We start from the raw sequence: 26,037 nt of genomic DNA, 5'->3' as shown, positions 1-26,037 counted from the left end.
TATTACAAGAGACAAAGAAGGACACTACATAATGATCAAGGGATTGATCCAAGAAGAAGATATAAAAATTGTAAATATTTATGCACCCAACATAGGAGCACCTCAATACATAAGGCAAATACTAACAGCCATAAAAGGGGAAATCATCAGTAACACAATCAGAGTAGGGGACTAAAAACCCCACTTTCACCAATGGACAGATCATCCACAATGAAAATAAATAAGGAAACACAAGCTTTAAATGATACATCAAACAAGATGGACTTAATTGATATTTATAGGACATTCCATCCAAAAACAGCAGAATACACTTTCTTCTCAAGTGCTCGTGGAACATTCCCCAGGATAGATCATATCTTGGGTCAAAAATCCAGCCTTGTTAAATTTAAGAGAATTGAAATCATATCAAGTATCTTTTCTGACCACAATGCTATGAGACTAGATATCAATTACAGGAAAAAATCTGTAAAAAATACAAACACATGGAGGCTACACAAATCACTACTTAATAACCAACAGATCTCTGAAGAAATCAAGGAGGAAATAAAAAAATACCTAGAAACAAATGACAATGAAAACATGACGACCCAAAACCTATGGGATGCAGCAAAAGCATTTCTAAGGGGGAAGTTTATAGCAATACAATCCTACCTTAAGAAACAAGAAACATCTTAAATAAACAACCTAACCTTACACCTAAAACAATTAGAGAACGAAGAACAAAAAATCCCAAAGTTAGCAGAAGGAAAGAAATCATAAAGGTCAGATCAGAAACAAATGAAAATGAAATGAAGGAAACAATAGCAAAGATCAATAAAACTAAAAGCTCGTTCTTTAAGAAGATAAACAAAATTGATAAACCATTAGCCAGACTCATCAAGAGGAAAAGGGAGAAGACTCAAATCAATAGAATTAGAAATGAAAAAGGAGAAGTAACAACTGACACTGCAGAAATACATAGGATCATGAGAGATTACTACAAGCAACTCTATGCCAATAAAATGGACAACCTGGAAGAAATGGACAAATTCTTAGAAATGCACAACCTTCTGAGGCTGAACCAGAAAGAAATAGAAAATATGAACAGACCAGTCACAAGCACTGAAATTGAAACTGTGATTTAAAATCTTCCAACAAAGAAAAGCCCAGGACCAGATGGTTTCACAGGCGAATTCTATCAAACATTTAGAGAAGAGCAAACACCTATCCTTCTCAAACTGTTCCAAAATATAGTAGAGGCAGGATCACTCCCAAACTCATTCTACGAGGCCACCATTATCCTGATACCAAAACCAGACAAAGATATCACAAAAAAAGAAAACTACAGGCCAATAACACTGATGAACATAGATGCAAAAGTCTTCAACACAATACTAACAAACAGAATCCAACAGCACATTAAAAGGATCATACACCATGATCAAGTGGGGTTTATCCCAGGAATGCAAGGATTCTTCATATACGCAAATCAATCAATGTGATGCACCATATTAATAAATTGAAGGAGAAAAACCATATGATCATCTCAATAGACGCAGAGAAAGCTTTTGACAAAATTCAACACCGATTTATGATAAAAACCCTCCAGAAAGTAGGCATAGAAGGAACTTACCTCAACATAGTAAAGGTCATATATGACAAACCGACAGCCAACATCGACCACAGTGGTGAAAAACTGAAACCATTTCCACTAAGATCAGGAACAAGACAATGTTTCCCACTCTCACCACTATTATTCAACATAGTTTTGGAAGTGTTAGCCACAGCAATCAGAGAAGAAAAAGAAATAAAAGGAATCCAAATCAGAAAAGAAGAGGTAAAGCTGTCACTGTTTGCAGATGACATGATACTATACATAGAGAGTCCTAAAGATGCTACCAGAAAACTACTAGAGCTAATCAATGAATTTGGTAAAGTAGCAGGATACAAAATTAATGCACAGAAATATACGGCATTCCTATACACTAATGATGAAAAATCTGAAAGTGAAATTAAGAAAACACTCCCAGGTAGGGGGATCACTTTAGACCCTGAAGACCTAGGCGTCCCAGTGGTTTTTAGCACAATGAGCTCAATTGGCACCGGGTATGACATGTCAGCCTCTACATTCTCTCCTGATGGAAGAGTTTTTCTAGCTGAGTACGCTATGAAGGCTGTGGACAATAGTAGCTATTGGAATCAGATATAAAGATGGCATTGTCTTTGGGGTAGAAAAATTAGTCCTTTCTAAACTTTATGAAGAAGGTTCTAACAAATGACTTTTTAATGTTGATCGGCATGTCGAAATGGCAGTAGCAGGTTTGTTGGCAGGTGCTCGTTCTTTAGCAGACATTGTGAGAGAAGAGGCTTCCAACTTTAGATCTAGCTTTGGATATAACATTCCACTAAAACATCTTGCAGACAGAGTGGCCATGTATGTACATGCCTATACACTCTACATTGCTGTTAGACCTTTTGGCTGCAGTTTCATGTTAGGGTCTTACAGTGTGAATGATGGTGCACAACTCTACATGATTGACCTATCTGGTGTTTCATATGGTTATTGGACCTGTGCCATTGGCAAAGCCAGACAAACTGCAAAGACAGAAATCAAAAAGCTTCAGATGAAAGAAATGACCTGCCATGATGTTGTTAAAGAAGTTGCCAAAATAATTTACATAGTACATGATGAAGTTAAGGATAAAGCTTTTGAACTAGAGCTCAGCTGGGTTGGTGAAATAACTAACGGAAGACATGAAATTGTTCCAAAAGATATAATGGAAGAGACAGAGAAATATGCTAAGGAATTTTTGAAGGAAGAAGATGAATCAGATGATGATGACATGTAACATTTACTTCATTTACTTCTATTTAATTATTTAGCCCTTCAGATTAATACATACCCACTGACCAACTTTCATTAAATCTTTGTCTTGTAAAAAAAAAAAAAGGAAACACTCCCATTTACCGTTACAGTAAAAAGACTAAAATACCTAGGAATAAACCTACCTAAGGAGACAAAAGACCTGTATTCAGAAAATTATAAGACACTGATGAAAGAAATTAAGGATGATACAAATAGATGGAGAGACATACCATGTTCTTGGATTGGAAGAATCAACATTGTGAAAATGACTCTACTACCCAAAGCAATCTACGGATTCAATGCAATCTCTATCAAACTACCACTGGCATTTTTCACAGAACTAGAACCAAAAATTTCACAATTTGTATGGAAACAAAAAAGACCCCGAATCGCCAAAGCAATCCTGAGAAAGCAAAACAGAGGTGGAGGAATCAGGCTCCCTGACTTCAGACTATACTACAAAGCTACAGTAATCAAGACAATATGGTACTGGCACAAAAACAGAAATATAGATCAATGCAACAGGATAGAAAGCCCAGAAATAAACCCATGCACATATCATCACCTTATCTTTGATAAAGGAGGCAAGAATATACAGTGGAGAAAAGACAGCCTCTTCAATAAGTGGTGGTGGGAAAACTGGACAGGCACATGTAAACGTATGAAATTAGAAAACTCCTTAACACCATACACAAAAATAAACTCAAAATGGATTAAAGACCTAAATGTAAATCCAGACACTATCAAACTCTTAGAGGAAAACATAGGCAGAACACTCTATGACATAAATCACAGCAAGATCCTTTTTGACCCACCTCCTAGAGAAATGGAAATAAAAACAAAAATAAACAAATGGGACCTAATGAAAACTAAAAGCTTTTGCACAGCAAAGGAAACCATAAACAAGACCAAAAGACAACCCTCAGAATGAGAGAAAATATTTGCAAATGAAGCAACTGACAAAGGATTAATCTCTAAAATTTACAAGCAGCTCATGCAGCTCAATATCAAAAACACAAACAACCCAATCCAAAAATGAGCAGAAGACCTAAACAGACATTTCTCCAAAGAAGATATACAGATTGGCAACAAACACATGAAAGAATGCTCAACATCACTAATCATTAGAGAAATGCAAGTCAAAAGTAGAATGTGATATCATCTCACACCGGTCAGAATGGCCATCATCAAAAAATCTAGAAACAATAAATGCTGGAGAGGGTGTGGAGAAAAGGGAACACTCTTGCACTGTTGGTGGGAACATAAATTGATACAGCCACTATGGAGAACAGTATGGAGGTTCCTTAAAAAACTAGAAATAGAACTACCATACGACCCAGCAATCTCACTACTGGGCATATACCCTGAGAAAACCATATTTCAGAAAGAGTCATGTACCAAAATATTCATTGCTTCTCTATTTACAGTAGCCAGGACATGGAAGCAACCTAAGTGTTCATCAACAGATGAATGAATAAAGAAGATGTGGCACATATATACAATGGAATATTACTCAGCCTTAAAAAGAAAGGAAATTGAGTTATTTGTAGTGAGGTGGATGGACCTAGAGTCTGTCATACAGAGTGAAGTAAGTCAGAAAGATAAAAACAAATACCGTATGCTAACACATATATATGGAAGCTAAGAAAACAAAATGGTTATGAACAACCTAAGGGCAAGACGGGAATAAAGACACAGACCTACTAGAGAATGGACTTGAGGATATGGGGAGGGGGAAGGGTATGCTGGGACAAAGTGAGAGAGTGGCATGGACATATATACACTACCAAACGTAAAATAGATAGCTAGTGGGAAGCAGTCGCATAGCACAGGGAGATCAGCTCAGTGCTTTGTGACCACCTAGATGGTGGGATAGGGAGGGTGGGGAGGAGGGAGATGCAAGAGCGAAGAGATATGGGAACATATGTATATGTATAACTGATTCACTTTTTTATAAAGCAGAAACTAACACACAAATATTGTAAAACAATTATACTCCAATAAAGATGTTTAAAAAAAATACCTTAGGATTTTTGCCAAAGTAGAGTTAAGTAATCACTGTTTTTTTCTTGGTCAGACTAAGGACTCTGGACAAAATACACAAAACTTACAAAGGACAGAGGAGAAAAGAAAATTCTGTGTCAAATATTTATGGTCAACTGTTTTCAGGATCATGAATATATGAGTTCTTATGAAAAATACATGTCATTGTTTAGTTAATTCCTAATTTCTGAACTGGCAAATTATACATGTGTTTATATTTTTGCTGTTCACCTTTTGGACATTATGATGATTATTAATTTTTCTTTCAGAATATTGATAATGGAAAGGAAAGCAATAAAATGGAAATTAAAAAAATAAAATAAAATAAATAAAAGAGGATATTGTCTTTCCAGACTAAGTCTCAGCTGGTCAAAGGTTTTCAATTAGGGACACAAAAGTAGAATATTGAGATCAACTGGCTCCAGGTGGAAAGACGAACTTGAGAGAGAAGTCTCTTATTCCCCAAGGAAATCATTTGGGCAAAATATGGCTTCCAGTGGGCCAAATTCTTCCCCATTCTTAGGACAAGGCTTGGTTGCTTAATGAGGGTGATAAAACTTTCTTTTCAGTCTATTTTGGGGATATCAACATTGGGACACCACCCCAAAATTTCCTGGTCCTCTTTGACATGGGCTCCTCCAACCTATGGGTGCCTCTACCTACTGCCAGACTCAGGCTTACTGTGAGTATACCACTATCACTACCACCTCCTGGATGGGAGCAGAAGGAGGGGCACCATCTGAATTAATCACAGGCTGATAACGCCAAGTCCAGAGTTCTTGGTGCATAAACATTATCTCATGCTCCTTAAGTTAAAACATCTGGAAATCTTGCCATTGGTCTACATTTGAGAAGTCCTGGGGATTGGTTCAAGATGGCAGAGTAGAAGGACGGGCACTCAGTCCCTCTGGAGAGCACCGGAATCACAACTAACTGCTGAACAATCATCAACACGAAGACACTGGAACTCACCAAAAAAGATGTCTTACATCCAAAGACAAAGGAGAAGCCACAATGAGACAGTAGGAGGAGAACAATCACAATAAAATCAAATCCCATAACTGCTGGGTGGGTGACTCCCAAACTGCAGAACACTTATACCACAGAAGCCCACCCACTGGAGTGAAGGTTCTGAGCCCCACGTCAGGCTTCCCAACCTGGGGTCCAACAGCGTGAGGAGGAATTCCTAGAGAATGAGACTTTGAAGGCTAGTGGGGTTTGATTGCAGCACTTCGACAGGACTAGGGGAAAGAGAGACTCCACTCTTGGAGGTCACACAAAAATAGTGTGCACATCAGGACCCAGGGGAAGGAGCAGTGACCCCATAAGAGACTGAACCCGACCTACCTGCTAGTATTGGAGAATCTCCTGCAGAGACAGGGAGAGGCTGTGGCTCACCATGAGGACAAGGACACTGGCAGCAGTAGTTCTGGGAAGTATTCCTTAGCATGAGTGCTCCCAGAGTGCACCATTAGCCCCACCAATTAGCCGGATAGGCTCCAGTGTTGAGTCACCTCAGGCCAAACAACCAACAGGGAGGGAACCCAGCCCCACCCATCAGCAGACAAGCAGATTAAAGTTTTACTGAGCTCTGCCCACCAGAGCAACAGTCAGCTCTACCCACCAACAGTCCCTCCCATCAGGAAACTTGCACAAGCATTTTAGATAGCCTCATCCACCAGAGGGCAGACAGCAGAAGCAAGAAGAACTACAATCCCGTAGCCTGTGGAACAAAAACCACAATCACAGAAAGATAAACAAGAAAAGGCAGAGGGCTATGTACCAGATGAAGGAATAAGATAAAACCCCAGAAAAACAACTAAATGAAGTGGAGATATGCAACCTTCCAGAAGAAGAATTCAGAATAATGATAGTGAAGATGATCCAGGACCTGGGAAAAAGAATGGAGGCAAAGATCGAGAAGATGCAAAATATGTTTAACAAAGACCTAGAAGAATTAAACAACAAATGCCTAGAAGAATTAAAGAATAAACAAACAGAGATGAACAATACAATAACTGAAATGAAAAATACACTAGAAAGAATCAATAGCAGAATAACTGAGGCAGAAAAACGGATAAGTGACCTGGAAGACACAATGGTGGAATTCACTGCCAAGGAGCAGAATAAAGAAAAAATGAAAAGAAATGAGAACAGTCTCAGAGACTTCTGCAACAACATTAAATTCACCAACATTAGAATTATAGGGGTCCCAGAAGAAGAAGAAGAGAGACAAAGGACCTGAGAAATTATTTGAAGACATTATAGTAGAAAACTTCCCTAACATGGGAAAGGAAATAGCCACCCAAGTCCAGGAAGTGCAGAGAGTCCCAGGGAGGATAAACCCATGGAGAAACACGCCGAGACACATAGTAATCAAATTGACAAAAATTAAAGACAAAGAAAAATTATTGAAAGCAGCAAGGGAAAAATGACAAATAACATACAAGGGAACTCCCATAAGGCTAACAGCTGATTTCTCAGCAGAAACTCTACAAGCCAGAAGGGAGTGGCATGATATACTTAAAGTGATGAAAGGGAAGAACCTACAACCAAGATTACTCTACCCAGCAAGGATCTCATTCAGATTCGATGGAGAAATCAAAAGCTTTACAGACAAGCAAAAACTAAGAGAATTCAGTACCACCAAACCAACTCTACAACAAATGCTAAAGGAACTTCTCTAAGTGGGAAACACACGAGAAGAAAAGGACCTACAAAAACAAACCCATAACAATTAAGAAAATGGTCATAGGAACATACATATCGATAATTACCTTAAACGTGAATGGATTAAATGCTCCAACCAAAAGATACAGGCTCGCTGAATGGATATAAAAACAAGACCCATATATATGCTGTCTAGAAGAGACTCACTTCAGACCTAGGGACACATACAGACTGAAAGCGAGGAGATGGAAAAAGGTGTTCCATGCAAATGGAAATCAAAAGCTGGAGTAGCAATACACATATCAGATAAAATAGACTTTAAAATAAAGACTATTACAAGAGACAAAGAAGGAAACTACATAATGATCAAGGGATCAATCCTAGAAGAAGATACAACAATTGTAAATATTTATGCACCCAACATAGGAGCACCTCAATACATAAGGCAACTGCTAACAACTATAAAAGAGGAAATCGACAGTAACACAATAATAGTGGGAGACTTTAACACCTCACTTACACCAATGGACACATCATCCAAAAAGAAAATGAATAAAGAAACACAAGCTTTAAATGACACCTTAAACATGATGGACTTAATTAATATTTAAAGGACATTCCCTCCAAAAACAGCAGATTACACTTTCTTCTCATGTGAACATGGAACTTTCTCCAGGATAGATCACATCTTGGGTCACAAATCAAGCCTCAGTAAACTTAAGAAAATTGAAATCATATCAAGCATCTTTTCTGACCACAACGCTATGAGATTAGAAATCAATTAAAGGGAAAAAAACGTAAAAAACACAAACACATGGAGGCTACGTTAGTAAATAACCAAGAGATCACTGAAGAAATCAAAGAGGAAATAAAAAAAAATACCTAGAGACAAATTACAATGAAAACACAATGTCCCAAAACCTATGGGTTGCAGCAAAAGCAGTTTTAAGAGGGAAGTTTATAGCAATACAAGCCTACCTGAAGAAACGAGAAAAATCTCAAATAAACAAGCTAACCTTACAACTAAAGGAACTAGAGAAAGAAGAACAAGCAAAACCCAAAGTTAATAGAAAGAAAGAAATCATAAACATCAGAGCAAAAATAAATGAAATAGAAACAAAGAAAACAATAGCACAGATCAATAAAACGAAGAGCTGGTTGTTTGAGAAGATAAACAAAATTGATAAACAGCTAGCCAGAGTCATCAAGAAAAAGAGGGAGAGGACTCAAATCAATAAAATTAAAAATGAAAAAGGAGAAGTTACAGCAGACACTGCAGAAATACAAAGCATCCTAAGAGACTACTACAAGCAACTCTATGCCAATAAAATGGACAATCTGGAGGAAATGGACAAATTCTTAGAAAGGTATAACCTTCCCAGACTGAACCAGGAAGAAACAGAAAATATGAACAGACCAATCACAAGTAATGAAATTGAAACTGTGATTAAAAATCTTCCAACAAACAAAAGTCCAGGACCAGATGGCTTCACAGGTGAATTCTATCAAACATTTAGAGAAGAGCTAACACCCATCCTTCTCAAACTCTTCCAAAAAATTGCAGAAGAAGGAACACTCCCAAACTCATTCCATGAGGCCTCCATCACCCTGATACCAAAACCAGACAGAGATACTACAAAAAAAGAAAATTACAGACGAATATCACAGATGAACATAGATGAAAAATCCTCAACAAAATACTAGCAAACAGAATCCAACAACACATTAAAAGGATCATACAACATGATCAAGTGGGATTTATACCAGGGATGCAAGGATTCTTCAATATATGCAAATCAATCAATGTGATACACCATATTAACAAATTAAAGAATAAAAACCATATGATCATCTCAATAGATGCAGAAAAACTTTTGACAAAGTTCAACACCCTTTTATGATAAAAACTCTCCAGAAAGTGGGCATAGAGGGAACCTGCCTCAACATAATAAAGGCCATATACATCAAACCCACAGCCAACATCATTCTCAATGGTGAAAAACTGAAAGCCTTTCCTCTAAGATCAGGAACAAGACAAGGATGTCCACTCTCACCACTCTTATTCAACATAGGTTTGGAAGTCCTAGCCATGGCAATCAGAGAAGAAAAAGAAAAAAAAGGAATACAAATTGGAAAAGAAGAATTAACACTGTTGCTATTCGCAGATGACATGATACTACACATGGAGAATCCTAAAGAGGCCACTAGAAACCTAGTAGAGTTAATCAATGAATTTGGTAAAGTTACAGGATACAAAATTAATGCACAGAAATCTTGCATTCCTATACCCTAATGATGAAAGAGAATTTAAGGAAACACTTCCATTACCATTGCAACTAAAAGAATAAAATACCTAGGAATAAACCTACCTAGGGAGACAAAAGAACTGTATGCAGGAAACTCTAAGACACTGATGATAAAAATCAAAGATATTACAAACCAGATGGAGAGATATACCATGTTCTTGGATTTGAAGGATCAATATTGTGAAAATGACTATACTACCCAAAGCAATCTACAGATTCAATGCAATCCCTATCAAATTACCAATGGCATTTTTTACAGAACTAGAACAAAAAATCTTAAAATTTGTATGGAGACACAAAAGACCCCGAATAGCCAAAGCAGTCTTGAGGGAAAAAACGGAGCTGGAGGAATCAGACTCCCTGACTTCACACTATACTACAAAGCTACAGTAATCAAGACAATATGGTACTGGCACAAGAACAGAAATATAGATCAATGGAACAGGATAGAAAGCCCAGAGATAAACCCATGCACCTATGGTCAACTAATCTATGACAAAGGAGGCAAAGATATACAATGGAGAAAAGACAGTCTCTTCAATAAGTGGTGCTGGGAAAACTGGACAGCTACATGTAAAAGAATGAAATTAGAATACTCCCTAACACCATACACAAAAATAAACTCAAAATGGATTAGAGACCTAAATGTAAGACTGTACACTATAAAACTCTTAGAGGAAAACATAGGAAGAACACTCTTTGACATAAATCACAGCAAGATTTTTTTGATCCACCTCCTAGAGTAACAGAAATAAAAACAAAAATAAAAAACTGGGACCTAATGAAACTTAAAGGCTTTTGCACAGCAAAGGAAACCATAAACAAGACGAAAAGACAACCCTCAGAATGGGAGAAAATATTTGCAAACGAATCAACAGACAAAGGACTAATCTCCAAAATATATAAACAGCTCATGCAGCTCAATATTAAAAAAACAATCCAAAAATGGGCAGAAGACCTAAATAGACATTTATCCAAAGAAGACATACAGATGGCCAAGAAGCACATGAAAAACTACTCAACATCACTAATTATTAGAGAAATGCAAATCAAAACTACAATGAGGTATCACTTCATACCAGTTAGAAAAAGCAGCATCAGAAAATGTACAAACAAGAAATTCTGGAGAGGGTGTGGAGAAAAGGGAACCCTCTTGCACTGTTGGTGGGAATGTAAATTGATACAGCCACTATGGAGAACAGTATGGAGGTTCCTTAAAAAATTAAAAATAGAATTACCATATGACCCAGCAATCCCACTACTGGGCATATACCCATAGAAAACCATAATTCAAAGAGACACGTGCACCCAATGTTCTTTGCAGCACTACTTACAATAGCCAGGTTATGGAAGCAACCTAAATGCCCATCAACAGACCAATGGGTAAAGAAGATGTGGTACATATATACAATGGAATATTACTCAGCCATAAGAAGGAACGAAAGTGGGTCATTTGTAGAGACATGGATGAATCTAGAGACTGTCATACAGAGTGAATATGTCGGAAAGAGAAAAACAAATATCATATATTAACGTATATATGTTGAACCTAGAAAAATGGTACAGATGAACTGGTTTGCAAGGCACAAATAGAGACACAGATGTAGAGAATAAACGTATGGACACCAAGGGGGGAAAGTGGTGGGCGGGGGGGTGGTGGTGTGATGAATTGTGAGATTGGGATTGACATATATACACTAATATGTATAAAATGGATAACTAATAAATGCCTGCTGTATAATAAATAAATTAAATTAAATTCAAAAATCCCCAAAAAATAAAATAAAAATAAAGGAGGTACCAGGAAACTCAGAAATCAAAATTAAAAAAAAAAAAAGAATCTCCCAAATAAGTTCTTGGCCAGACAATGGGACCCAAGCCAGGAGCACAGATCAGATCCAGTATGTTGACTTCCTCAATTAAATCTATGTTTCAGTAACCTATAGATAGTCACCTTTAAGTTAAGGGGTGGGGAAAGATAGGTAGAGTACACAGCCAAGAAATCAAAAGACCACAATTTCCAGGATTAAAACTGTATCCAGAGGAAATCATCGACTGTGGTTACTCACAGTTGGAACTAACTATAGCTGACCTTGAACAATGTAGGTTTGAACTGCACATGTCCACGTATATGTGGATTTTTTTCAATAAATGTATTGGAAATTTTTTGGAGATTTGTGACAATTTGAAAAAACTCACAGACGAATCACCTAGCCTAAAAATATTGAAAAAACTAAAAAAAAACTAGGTTTGTCATGAATGTTTAAAATATATGTATCATTTACTAAAATACATATGTATCATTTACTAAAATAATACACACATAAATCTATCATTGAAAGTTAAAATTTATCAAAACTTATGCACACACAGACTGTATATGGTGCCATTCGCAGTCAAGAGAAATGTAAACAAATGTAAAGATTCAGTATTAAATCATAACTGCATAAAATTAACTGCAGTACATACTGTACTACTGTAATAATCTCGTAGCCACCTCCAGTTGCTATTGTGGTGAGCTCAAGTGCTGTGAGTACCTGCTTACAATACTGTGTAATGCTAATCATCTCCACATTAGAAGTTGTCTCTGTGGTAAATTTTGTATTGAGTAAAAAGTGATCTTTTGCAGTTCTCCTGTATTTTTCATTGTGTTTATTGCAATACTGTAAACTTTGAATAATACCATGGGACTCATACAAAGTGCTGCTAGTGATGCTGGAAATTCTTCCAAGAAGCAGAGAAAAGTCATGACATTACAAGAAAAGCTTGAATTGCTTGATGTGTTCTGAAGATTGAGGTCTGCAGCTGCATTTGCCCTCCATTTCAAGATAAATGATCCAGCGTAAGAACCATTAAAAAAAGAGAGAGAGAGAGAGAGAGAGAGAAAGAAAAGGAAAGAAAAGAAAAGAAAAAAGAAAAGAAGAAAGGAAATTTGTGAAGCCATCTCTGCAGCTAGGCCAGCAAGCACAAAAACGATGCACACTTTTTGTGAAATAACCTTTTTATCTCATATTGAAAATGCAACTTTTATGTGGGTGCAGGACTGATATAAGAAAGGCATACCTCTAGATAAACAAAAAGGACCCACTGCATAGTACAGGGAACTATATTCAATATCTTATAATACCCTGTATTGGAAAAGAATCTGAAAAAGAATATATATATATATATATATATATATATATATATATATATATATATATATATATGAATCACTTTGCTGTACACTTGAAACTAACACAACATTGTCAATTAACTATATTCAATAAAAAAAGAAAGGCATACCTCTAAACTCTAATATAATTCCAGAAAATATGAAGTTATTACATGACAACTTAAAACAAAAGGAAGGTGAAGGATCTAAACCTGGAGAATTTAATGCCAATAAAGGATTATAATTTTAGAAAGAGGCTTGGCTTACTTGAGTAATGTCAAGATAACAGGAGAAGCAGCTTTTGCCAACCAAGAGGCAACAGACTCATTCCAAGATGCCATTAAGAAAATAATTGAGGAGAAAGAATATCAGCCTGAACAGGTTTTTAATGCAGACAAAAGTGCCCTATTCTGGAAAAAAAAATAATTCCACAAAGGACATTTATTAGTAAGGAGGAGAGCAAGCATTGGAATTTAAAGCAGGAAGGGATAGGTTAACTCTACTGTTTTGTGCAAATGCAGTTGGATTTATGATTAGGACTGCTCTTATCTACAAATCTGCTAACTCCTGAATCTTGAAGGGAAAAGATAAACACCAACTGCCAGTCTTTGTACAACAAGAAGGCCTGGACATTGAGAACACTTTTTCTGGATTGGTTCCATCAGTGCTTTGTCCCTGAGGTCAGGAAGTACTTTGCCAATAGGGGACTGCCTTTTAAGGTTTTTTTTTGATATTGAACAATTACCCTGGCCACCCAGATGCCCACAAGTTCAACACTGAAGACATTGAAGTGATCTAGTTGCCTCCAAACACAGTGTCTGTCATTCAACCGCTAGATCATGGGGTCATAAGGACCTTTAAGGCTCATTACACACAGTACTCTATGGAAACTCTATCAATGCTGTGGAAGAGAACCCCCAATAGAGAGAACATCATGAAAGTCTGGAAGGATTAAACCATTGAAGATGTCATCAGTGTTGTTGCAGAGAAAGCCATGAAAGCCATCAAGTCCGAAACAATAAATTCCTGCTGGAGAAAACTGTGTCCAGATGTTGTGCATGACTTAACAGGATTTACAACAGAGCCAGTCAAGGAAATCATGAAAGATATTATGGATATGGCAAAAAAGAGGGGGGATGAACGGTTTCAAGATATGGATCTTGGAGAAATTCAAGAGCTAATAGAATTTTTTCTTTTTTTACCATCTTTATTGGAGTACAATTGCTTTACAATGGTGTGTTAGTTTCTGCTTTATAACAAAGTGAATCAGTTATACATATACATATGTTCCCATGTCTCTTTCCTCTTGCATCTCCCTCCCTCCCACCCTCCCTATCCCACCCCTCTAGGTGGTCACAGACCACCGAGCTGATCTCCCTGTTCTATGCGGCTGCTTCCCACTAGCTATCTATTTTACATTTGGTAGTGTATATATGTCCATGCCACTCTCTCACTTTGTCACAGCTTACCCTTCCCCTTCCCCATATCCTCAAGTCCATTCTCTAGTAGGTCTGTGTCTTTATTCCCATCTTACCCCTAGGTTCTTCATGACCTTTTTTTTTTTTTTTTAGATTCCATATATATGTGTTAGCATACGGTATTTGTTTTTCTCTTTCTGACTTACTTCACTCTGTATGACAGACTCTAGGTCCATCCACTTCACTACAAATAACTCAATTTCGTTTCTTTTTATGGCTGAGTAATATTCCATTGTATATATGTGCCACATCTTCTTTATCCATTCATCTGTTGATGGACACTTAGGTTGTTTCCATGTCCTGGCTATTGTAAATAGAGCTGCAATGAAGCTAATAGAATTAACAGAAGATGACTTGATGGAGATGAGTGCTTCCGAACCAGTGCCAGACAATGAGGAGGAACATGCAGAAGAAGCAGTACCAGTAAACAAATTGACATTAGACAGTTTGGCAGAACTATTCCTTTTACTCCAGACTGCTTTTGATTTCTTTTACAACATGGACACTTCTATTATATGGGCACTGAAATTAAAGCAAATGGTGGAAGGAGGATTGGTAACATATAGAAACATTTTTAGAGAAATGAAAAAGCAAAAAGTCAGACAGAAATTACTATGTATTTCTGTAAAGTTATATTGAGTATGTCTGTCTCTCCTGCCTCCCCTTCTACCTCCACCACCTCTTCCGCCTCTGCCACCCCTAAGACAGCAAGACCAACCCCTCCTCTTCCTCCTCCTCCTCAGCTTACTTAACATGAAGATGATGAAGATGAAGACCTTTTTGACAATCCACTTTCACTTAATGAACAGTAAATAATCATCATGCTATACAGTTAATAAGCTTGCCTATGGTGTATGCATGTGTGTCTTCATGTGAAAAAATCTAATAACTGTATGGCAAGAACTGTATGAGATGTTTTTGTGTCTTCATCATCATCATCATCATTGCCTAAATATTCATCATGTAGAACATCGTGTTCAAGACTTGTATTGAAGTGGATAGCCCTATCCTTACATAGGCATAAGGTGAGTGATATTTAATATAAATTAATAATGTGTTAGCTTTCTTACTGTTTCATAACTTTGCATTCAAGGAATTACATTACCATACAGTATACCCCTCTCTCGCGCTCTCTCTCACAATAGGAGAGACTGTGTATCAACCTATCATCACAATTCAGTGGCTTTTAAAAAAAATGTAACCATGTTTCCAATACTGTATTATGAATACGACTATAATACTGTATGCCATAAAAATTTTACGATTTATGATTCATTTTTTAGTGGATAGGCTAGGTTGCCATGAAGTGGTCACATCAGTAGCACTAGGCTAACATACAGCAAACAAATTGCTGTTTCTTTATCAGTGCATAAATTGTTATACCTGTAAATAAATATGAATTTTTTCACATTATCTTTTCATTTTTGATGTCCAGTGTTAGTAACACATGTAACATCTACAGTATATTGTGTCATGTAAGACAATATTAATGTAGAAACTGACAGACAATTCAACTTGTAAACAGACAATGTAAACTTATAATATTGATAAATGCAGTACAGTACTGAAAATGTACTTTTCTTTCTTATGATTTTCTTAATAACATTTTCTTTTCTCCAGCTTACTTTATTGTAAGAATACAATATATAATACATACACAAAATATGTGTTAATCAATGTTTATGTTATCAGTAAGGCTCCTGGTCAACAGTAAGCTATTAGTAGTTAAGTTTGGGGGGAATCAAAAGTTATATGTGGATTTTCAACTGCACAGGGGTCAGCGCTCCTAACCTCCATGTTTTTCAAGGGTCAAGTATAGATGTAAATTGACTAAAAGCCTGCCATGCCTTGGGAAATTTGTATTTCCAAAGCACTCTAGCTTAGCCTGAAAAGTCTGTGATTGTTTAAATCCTAAAACAACTCCCTGCCACCCCTAAAACTGCATCATCAAGAAGCAAGCTACATGGTGATGGATAAAAACTAAAATTTTGGTGGTAAGCACACTGTAGTGTATACAGAAGTAGAAATATAATGTCGTACACATTAAAAAAAAAAAAAAAACAAGCTACAAAAACTGCACAGCCCATTGGAAGTGTAGACTCTCCAATGCCTACTTCAGATGTGGTCATGGAGAAAATGGGCAAGAGAAGGTTCCAAGAAAGCAGTCAGGAATATGGGATGCACATCATGTGCCAGGCACTCTTCTAAGTGTTTTAAGTGTATTAATTAACACATTTAGTTCTCAAATTTACCAACAAGGAAACTGAAACATGAAGAAAGTAAGTAACGTATCCAAGGTCACATAAAAGCCAAGATCAGAAGAAACACAGTCTGTTTCTGGATACACACATTAACCACATGCTCTACTTCCTCGCTAAAATGGACAAGAGATTCTTCTCAGAGAGAACTAGGGACTGACAGGTGGACTAACTATGGAACTCATGCCCTGCCAAGGAGGGAGTCTTTGTAATTCATAGCCAACAGGATATGATCTTTGCAATGTTCCATTCTTTTATTTTTCCAAAGGGAATTTTTATTGGGAGAGATGAAAACAATTTGCTTTATAGTTTGTAAGTTATCGGGCCATGGGAGGGGTCATATCTGGACCTAATCACAAAGACTGTGTACCACCCAAAAACCCTGGCCTTTGAGCTGGTTGCAGTAACTGAAGAAACTTTGGAGTCATCGTCCAGGAAGATAGTATGTGGTTTCTAAACATGAACAAAGGGTTTGCACAGATATTTGAATGGCCAAAGGGCAGATGTATGGCAAAGTCTGCTATTTGCCCCCAATATCTGTCCTTATTTATATTTCATAGTGTAAAAATCCTAATATTTACCTGGGTCCATGGCCCCCCAGAATAAAACCAACACTTCTCAGGTTTCATTGCAGAATGAGTTCACTTTCGGAATACATTCACAAGAGAAGGTGTGACCTCAATATTGAACTCCTCTCTTCCCCTCCTCTTGTGACCAATATAAGGTAGAACCTTTTTTTTAAAAATTTATTTATTTATTATTTTATTTATTTTTTTGGCTGCATTGGGTCTTTGTTACTGTGCGTGGGCTTTCTCTAGTTGCAGCGAGCAGGGGCTACTCTTCGTTGCGGTGTGAGGGTTTCTCATTGCAGTGGCTTCTCTTGTTGCAGAGCATGGGCTCTAGGCACGCAGGCTCAGTAGCTGTGGCGCACAGACTTAGTTGCTCTGCAGCATGTGGGATCTTCCTGGACCAGGACTCGAACCCGTGTCTCCTGCATTGGCAGGTGGATTCTTAACCACTGTGCCACCAGGGAAGTCCCTAGGGTAGGACCTTGACTGTCCATTGATCTATGTTGTGAGAGAGATGGTGAAGTTAGAAGTCCCAACCAATTTACAGCTAAAAGATAAATTCCAGGAAGCTTATAAGTTAGATTTTAAAAATACATAGATAAATATAAACTGTCAGGCACATCATCCTTGAATAAAGCACATGTAGAGAAGGGGACAGAAAAAAAATCATAAAGATTCATCAGAAATATTTATTGTCCATATAGGAACGGGTGGGAAAAGCTACACCTCTATCTCTTTTCTGTACGCTAAGAATGACCAAGTAAATATATAATCCCTAACCTTTAACGAGATGAAGGTAAGATTTATACAACAAGTAGGAGAAGAAATCTGACAATCCAGTGTCCAGAATGAAATGTCAACCCATTTCTATTCCATCAGACCTTAATACAAACATGGAACCCTTTGATACAATTGCCGGATCAAAGCACCCTGGTCCAGGGGCCATGACTACTACCCATAGACATATCCAGCCGCAGACAGTTTAGCCAATGCTTTGAAGTCAATAGACTTCTATAAAACAAACACACACACCCTAATTTCAGCTTCTCTTAAATACTAGAACATTAAGTTTGTAAAGCAGATTATTACAGTAATAACCTCCAATTTATTTATGCTTCCCTGTATCCACTTGGATAATTCCCTGCCATTCTAACTCTGGGTTTGGTCATTTGACTTGCTTTGGCCAATGGAACAATAGTAAACACGATTCAAGCAGAGACTTAAAAATTAATTGTCTATTGGAGATTTCTCACTTGCTTTCTAGTAACAATGAGACCACAACCATGTAAACTAGTCAGTTGAAGAATGCAAGTTCTCATGGAAAGAGACCTCAGTCAGCCCAGGTGAGACCACGATAAACCAGCCCACCCCAACCCAACCCACTAGCTGACTGAGGATGCCTGAGCCATTTCAGTCAAAACCAGCCAAAACCAGTTAAGACCATAAAAACCACCAAGTTCTTCAGTGTCTCAGTCTGCCCAGCAGGGGTGACTGTCATATTTTCTGAGGGGACGGTCATCTTCTCAGGGGCTTCAGCCTTCCTTCTTGGAGGCATGATTTTCTCTCCAGTCTGAAGATGCATAGGAGCCACAGTTAACCCTCCAGGGGTCACAGCCTGGTGGCCCACAGGGGTCATGGTCTCCTCTCCAGGGGTCTCAGTCTTCTGAGCTACAGGGTGCTTTCCAAAGGACAGAGTTTCCCTTGTAGGGGTCACAAGCCCACCTCTGGGGACTGTGGTCCTAGTTTCAGCCTTTCTGTGGGTCTCAGTGGCCATAGTCTCTCCTCCTGGGGGCAAGATCCCCAAATCAGTGGTCAAATCCTTGATCACAGTCAGGCTTTCAGGGCCAATTCTTGAAGAATTCACAGCAGTTGAGAGCCAAAATTTTGGTGAAGGAGTTGAGCTGAACTCTAGAGGAAATCATCAGAAAAGGCTGAGATTCCTACCCCTTCCTTCCCATCCTATTACTGGCAGGACTAGACCCACTCTAGGGCTGAAGTACTTGCTCCCAAACCAGAATTGGAGGATTTCCTAATGCACCCACTTGAGGACATAGATAAAATCTCAATACATAGAAACCCTGCTCCCCTACCTCATCATGGTAACATGATCCCAGGGGCCCATGGGCACTCGGTGGGTCGACTACATTTCTGGTGAGTAACCTCAAGGACAAGTCTGCCAGTTCTCTATGCTTAAGCCCTTGATTTGACCTTTGCACCTTGAGCAAGACCTTGCCCCCAAAGCCTGTTTCTTACTTGTGGAATCATCAAGGAGAACCCTTTTGTGTCCCCCATTGTGGGAGGCACCAGGAACAAGGCTGAGGGCAAGGAAGCTGCTCTAGACAGCATTTCGTAAAGAATTGGGTTGGATTCCCATTTCCACCTCTGACTTGCTGTATTATCTTTCTGAGCCCTAGTCTCCTCACAAAATGAGGGTTATAGACCATCTCCAAGATTGTTGCAGCTCTAGCATGCCAGGTTCCATCTCCTAACTGCCAAGGCAGTCTCTACTATCAAAGAGATATCAAAAAGAAACCTAATTTCCTTTTCTGGCTCTTGTCCCATGAAAACAGGAAAAAGAAATAGAGAAATAAACTAACATATATTGTGTTCACTATGAGCCAGAATGTTTTCATTCCATATCTCATTTAGTTTGTATCATGTCCTGACTATGAGGATTACTCCCATTTTGTAGATGGAGAAAACAAAGCTCACAGAGGTCAAATAGAGCATGCATTCAAACCAAGATCAGAAAGCAGACTAGCATGGCATCAAAGCTTATTGTCTTCCTTCAGTGTCATGTTGCCTCACCAAAGCCTTTAGATCTAACAGAAAGCATGCACCAGTAGCTGGGTGTGCAACAGCCAACCCGTTTCCAGGTCATAGCTACTCAACAGCCTTCACCAGGAGATTATTCAATGTGTAGACAAGGGAGAAAGGGCCAGTGCCACAGAAAGTGCCCCTAACGTCATCCAGGTCCAATGTCTACACCATGGCCCCCCCCGAAATGCTCTCTCTTTATGGAAAATGCCTGAAAAAACAGTAGTCAGTCAACCCACTGTACTAGGTACAATGGCAAAAACAGATGGGCTCTCAGAAGGCAATATGGCAGGATGGTTAGGCATGTAGTCTGTATTTGAATCTAGCCTCTACTGCTTATTAGCTACGGGATCTTGAAAAAAGTTACATAAAGCTATGTCTCTTAGTTGCCTCATGTGTAAAAAAAAAAAATGGATAATAACATTTCCAACATTTTTAGGATCCAAAGAATTCCTACATGCACATGTTACAACATGGGTGGAATTGGAAGACATTATGTAAGTGAAATAAGCCAGATACAAAAAGACAAATACTATGATTCCACTCATAGAAGTACTTAGAGTAGTTAAATTCATAGAGATGGAAGGCAGAGTTGGGATTAGCAGGAGCTGCGTAAGGGAGGAATGGGGAGTTGTTTAATGGGTGTGGAGTTTCAGTTTGGGAAGACAAGAAAGTTCTGAGATGGATAAGGGTGATAGTTACACAACAATGTGAATGTACTTAATGCTACTGAACTGTAACAAAATGGGTTAAATGGTGACTTTTATGTTGTGTATATTTTGCCACGATTAAAAAAATTTTTTTTAATTCCTACATGTAAAATATTTGGAGCAATGCTTTGCACATAGTAAATGTTCATAGATGTTAAATACTGTCTGGCTCCCCAACCTGCTATTCACCATTATCATCATATTAAATGACAGATATTGCTTCATTTTTTAAAAATCACATCAACATACCTTATACCGTAGTGATGCTAGAAAGGAGGAGAAGAGCAGATAATATTGTACACTTTACACATATAAGAAAATAAAGGCTTTTATCCATGATTTTTTAAACCTCAGATATAACTAAAAGGCAGATGTTTAGCCTTGAATCAAGGTTTTATTATTACTTTATGAGTGTTTTCTGTAAGGCTGATGGAAAAGATACAGTTTGTCATATCCAAGCAGCTCCATGACTTGGCCAAATCAATTGGCTCTTTCTGGGATTTACTTTCCCCAAACGTTAAATAAGAATGAACCCCATAATTGTTAAGTTTGAAAATGAAGATTCCGAGATTTTTTTCTACTTACAGGCTAACAAGTTAACCTGCCAGTTTTATAGTTATACACACACACATACACTCACATACACACACACACACACACACACACACACTCACACACTGTACAGACAAAGGCCTCATGGAAGCAAAGGGAAACTCTATGCTGGAGCAAGAAAGGAACAAGGTCTCACCTTGTAACTGAAGCTGATGGCATCATCATAGCCAACCCACTCCTTCCCTTTGTAGGCATATGGGACATACTGATCATCAATCCAGTGCTTCTTCACTCTCCAGATGAAGGAGCAAATCTGCCAGGAGCATCAGAACAGAGGTCAGTTCTGTGACGTGCGATGGAGAGAGACGCCAACAGACATACCATTTCTCCCCCAGTGTTAAAGAATCCAAGAATCACTTACGAGGGAGTGAGGAGAAGGTGGACTGAAGAGTGGGTAGGGCAGCCACTCACAAAAGACTTCCTCTCTATTCTTCAAAATTTCTGCTATTGCACATTCCTTCCCCTAATATCTGTGATGGAAAAACAGGGAGAGAACCAAGGAGTGGGTGACATCCTTAAGAAACCAAACCGGGGTGTGGTAAATAATGTCAATACTAAACTACAGTAACAAACCTGACTCTGGACCAAACCTGTATCTTTTTCAAAGACTTTCCATTAACAAGTATCTCCTCTGCTTATTAAAACCAACATAAAGTTCCCCATCTAGGTAAGCTAACTTTTGAATCTATAATAAATGTAAAGATCTGGAAGGCAGGGAGAACTAGGTTATTACAATTAAAGAAGCACTGCATGTGGACTGGGTATACAGCACTGAGCTGGAGACCATATGTTGCAAAGATATAGACATGTTCAACTTGGGCTGCAGAAGTTAATATGTAAGTGATTTTTTGGGAGGATTCATTAAATGTGCTATCAAAATCTCTTTGACCCGTAATGTCCTTCAAGAACACTCCCTCAACTATGTCATCACTCATAACCATGCTTCATTGGATTAACAGGGAAACATCTCCCGGCAGCCAGCACAGAGCATTTTGGAGGGACACCAGCACCTCCACTACTACCACAGGCAAAGACACAGCTCTCCCTCTGGTGCCCTTACACACCTGTGTCTATGTGCCTGTTGTTCTCTGCCTAAGAGGTCCTTCCCATCTTGTCATTCCTGCCCATCAGGATTCTACCTGTGCCATAAGACATTCCCAGGTACTATGGCCACACACTCAGTGACTCTTACTATCTTCTCTTGTGTTTCACATTCTGTTAGATCCATGTCTCTTTCCTCCATTCAAGAGCAAGTTTTGTTGAGATGGGGATTAGGGAGTGGAATCGAGCTAGAGGAGAAAGAATCTGTGATGGGGGAGTCTTGGAATTGTTTCAAAATAATCTACTAGTGAGAAGGAAGGAGTCAAGGAGCAGAGAAGAAACAAAAGTGGCCATGAGTGGTTATTTCTTGAAGCTGGGTGAGGGGTGTTTGTGAATCAGGGTGAGTGAGAGGAAGTTATACTATTCTTTTACTTCTGCAAATGTTTGAAATTATATATATGTGTATATATATATATATATATATATATATATATATATATACACATTTATATATTGCAAATATTAATTATGTTTAAATAGGCCTATAGAAAGTCAGGATTTACTTAAATACCATTTAAGATTCTTCTAAGGGGTAAAATATCTGTCCCCTTCCATTCAGACTCCACACAGTCCCTCATCCCTTACAAAGGACTCAAATAACTTCCCCTGAAGAAACAGAGGATATCCCAGAGAGTGGGTTTCCCTTGCCCCAGTAAACCACCTCCTTGTCCTGTCTCTAGCCCTCACTCTTGCCTTTCTCCCTGTCCTTGCTCTTGCCCTGGGCTGGGGTGTGGGAGCCCTAACTAACAGACAGAGGTCCCCATTCCTGTCACCTCATAATAAGCCAAGAATCCAGCTTGCTTGGTGTACTTCCCTGGAGATGCTGGTCCCACAGCTTCTGCCCACAAGTCATTCTTAGAGGCTTTGAGGAGGCAAAAAGTACATCCATAGGTGGGGAGCCCCATAAGGAGCTTCTCAGGGGGTGTCCAAGGTTTCACCAGTAGTTCATGGCATATGCCTGCAGGTAAGAAGAATACAAAACCCCCCTACTTACCAAGAGCCAATGGCCTGACTCAGGGACAGATTTCTGGGACACATGAGAGCTTTCTTTTTCTTACCGAAGATTTGGGGTCCTTGGGCATAGAGAACAGCAGGCTATTGTGTCCTGTGAACTTTTCCCAGCTTCCATGTAAGTCATAAGACAAGACGCTGATGAAATCCAGGTGTCTGTATGGGGCAGGAAGAGGAAATATGAAGATCGTGCTAGCGAGATTTCCAAGTCCAATCATCACAGGACTAACTAGCTAACTAGCTGAACATTGGGCACCCAACTTCCCTGCCATTTCTGCCTGTGGGGACTGCCCAAGCTGTGCCCTCCACTTGAGAGGCTGCCCCTGGAACACACAGCTGGTTAGGGACGGCGGTGCATCAGGACCTATGCCATGCTGAGAGTATCCAAGGGATTGAGCAGGGGTCAGAACAGAAAACAAAGGCATTCAGTCTGATACAAGTGCAAGAGAGGTCTGCATAAATCGTCATATGTAAGCAGTTCTGACCCACAGCATAAAAGAGCTTCTGTCCTTCTACCATTCAACGAACCATTGAAACCCATCTCTTCCAGAAAGCTTTCCAAATGACAAAGTGTAATTGAGCCTTACCAGGTCACAGGTGTAGAAGTTAACATGAATTATCTAATTTAATTTTAATCTGGCCAATGCCCTAAGTACCACAATTGTTTCCATTTTAAAATGAAGAAATTGAAACTCAGATGGTTATCTAATTTGTCTAAGGTGACCCAGCTGGGTGAAGTTGGACTCAGTCCTGCCTGGCTGTAAGACCAACACTAGCCAACTCACCCCACTGGGTTCTCACCTTTCCTGCCACATTGAAACCACTCTCCCTAATTGTAATCACACAGAGGAACACCCAAGAGCTCTTGTGTTCTGAATCTGCCTCAGTTTTCACATCTCTAAATACTTGATTCTTGAGCTTTGGGAAAATTAGTGTAGAGCTGGCATGTCCAGAGAGTTATGACTCTCTGCCTGGCTTTGTAACATTTGCATGAAGATGTGTCCTGTGCTCTGAAAACTGGGCCTCACTGGGCATTCCTATTTTTGTTGCAGTGGCAGTAGTTGGCAACTAATCCATCTATGTGATACCAGTTATCTGGCACTCAGTCAGACACAGGCCCTGCCCACAGGCAGTAGTTGGCAACTAATCCCTCTATGTGATACCAGCTATCTGGCACCCAGTGAATGCCTACAGGGGACTCTGGGACAGCAGAGGCCAGACCACTGGATTCTCTCCTAGAGACCCAGCGATGGGTGCTATAGATCTCTACCCAAGAGGATGCTGTGGTGAGGACTGGTACTACATCACCTCCCGCTGATCTCCTAAGCAAAGCCCAGAATATAATGGAATAATCCTTGTCCCCACCCATGCTCCTGATCAGCCCACCTCCCAAAGGTGCACTCACAGCAGGGCAGGAACTTGGAAAGTTCAAGGACAGTGCTTGGGCACCTCTGGGGTTCTGAGCTTGAGATGCCTCCTTCCCTCCAATGTCCTGCCCACCAAGGCAGCACCCACTCACCTTCCCAGAAGGTGCACATCATACGCTTTTTGGATGACATGGGGGTCCCCAGAGACAGCAGCAGAGAGCAGCAGCCTTGGACGCATGGTGAGCTGCGCCTCCTTCCTGAAAGCAAACAGGAGCTCCTGGGAAGAAAGAGAGGCAGATGCGAGAACCAGACAAAGCAGAGTCTGGGAAAACAAGACTCATCCAAGAAAGCTTTATTTATGGAGCCCCTTGAGCCAGGAGAGTCAGACACCAGCCCTGCCCACAGGCTCGTGAGAAAGGCGGACGTGAGCCAATGTGGTAAGTCACTGAACAGAAGGCTGGCAGCAGGCCCAGGAGCAGAGTTCAGACAGCCCACCTGAGGGAGTCCAGGAGCTGCAAGGAGAAGGCATCACTCAGGCTGGAGGGCTGGGCCAAGGCCCGGATGTGACAGAGAGAAAGAGCTGCCACAGGGCCCTTGCTAGGCAGCTCTTTGTCCAACACCTGCAGGTGATGGCAGTAAACAACCTTCTGTTACCGCTGTCTTGCCCTTGTCCCCGGCCTTAGGCTTCCCCTCTGCCCTGAGCCCAGATATGATCAAAGTAGAATCATTTCTGCATTCGGGAGCTGCCAGGCTGGCCTTACTTCAAGTAAGAAGACAAAGGTCCAGCGGTCACGGCTGGGGCTGCCTCTGAGTCCAGGGTACAAGAAGAAGAGGTCCAGACCATCAAAGCCATGTGTCCTCAGAAGGGCTATCACTGAATTGACAAACTTCTCCCGGTTGGCGAATGTGGACAGCATCGTGGTGAACCTGCAGGGAGACCAGGGGTGAGGCCAGGAGTGTTTTCTGCACAACCTCAGCATCCCTTACAAGACCCCTTGTTTTGCACCCTGTGGAGGGCACAGTGGATGTGACTGAGGAAAGGAAGGCAGGTCTTTGAAACTCTCAGAGCCTCTTAAAGGCCCTCCCAGCACGGGGC

The 26,037-nt window shown here is 39.6% G+C and overlaps 1 protein-coding gene and 1 pseudogene across 2 annotated transcripts in view; one reads left to right on the top strand and one right to left on the bottom strand.

The window, feature by feature from the left end:
- The window catches only part of LOC309623599 (oviduct-specific glycoprotein-like), a 57,544-nt gene extending 32,893 nt beyond the window's left edge, over window positions 1–24,651 (bottom strand). Inside the window, exons 1-2 of the mRNA XM_082380618.1 lie at window positions 23,622–24,651; window positions 21,599–21,715 (exon numbers count right to left, since the gene is read on the bottom strand). Coding sequence (XP_082236744.1) covers window positions 21,599–21,715; window positions 23,622–23,792 — 288 coding nt within the window. The 5' untranslated portion in view covers window positions 23,793–24,651. The remainder of the gene's footprint in view (window positions 1–21,598; window positions 21,716–23,621) is intronic.
- Window positions 1,401–8,327, top strand: LOC309623397 (proteasome subunit alpha type-3 pseudogene; annotated as a pseudogene). Its single transcript has one exon. The product of its transcript is annotated as a proteasome subunit alpha type-3 pseudogene (transcript).
- Window positions 24,652–26,037: the final 1,386 nt, after the last annotated feature.

The sequence above is a fragment of the Balaenoptera borealis genome (assembly GCF_965194805.1).
Source record: "Balaenoptera borealis genome assembly, chromosome: 1".
Taxonomy (NCBI): domain Eukaryota; kingdom Metazoa; phylum Chordata; class Mammalia; order Artiodactyla; family Balaenopteridae; genus Balaenoptera; species Balaenoptera borealis.
Note: the sequence above shows the minus strand (reverse complement) of the source record. Positions and strands in the feature narration are given on the sequence as shown.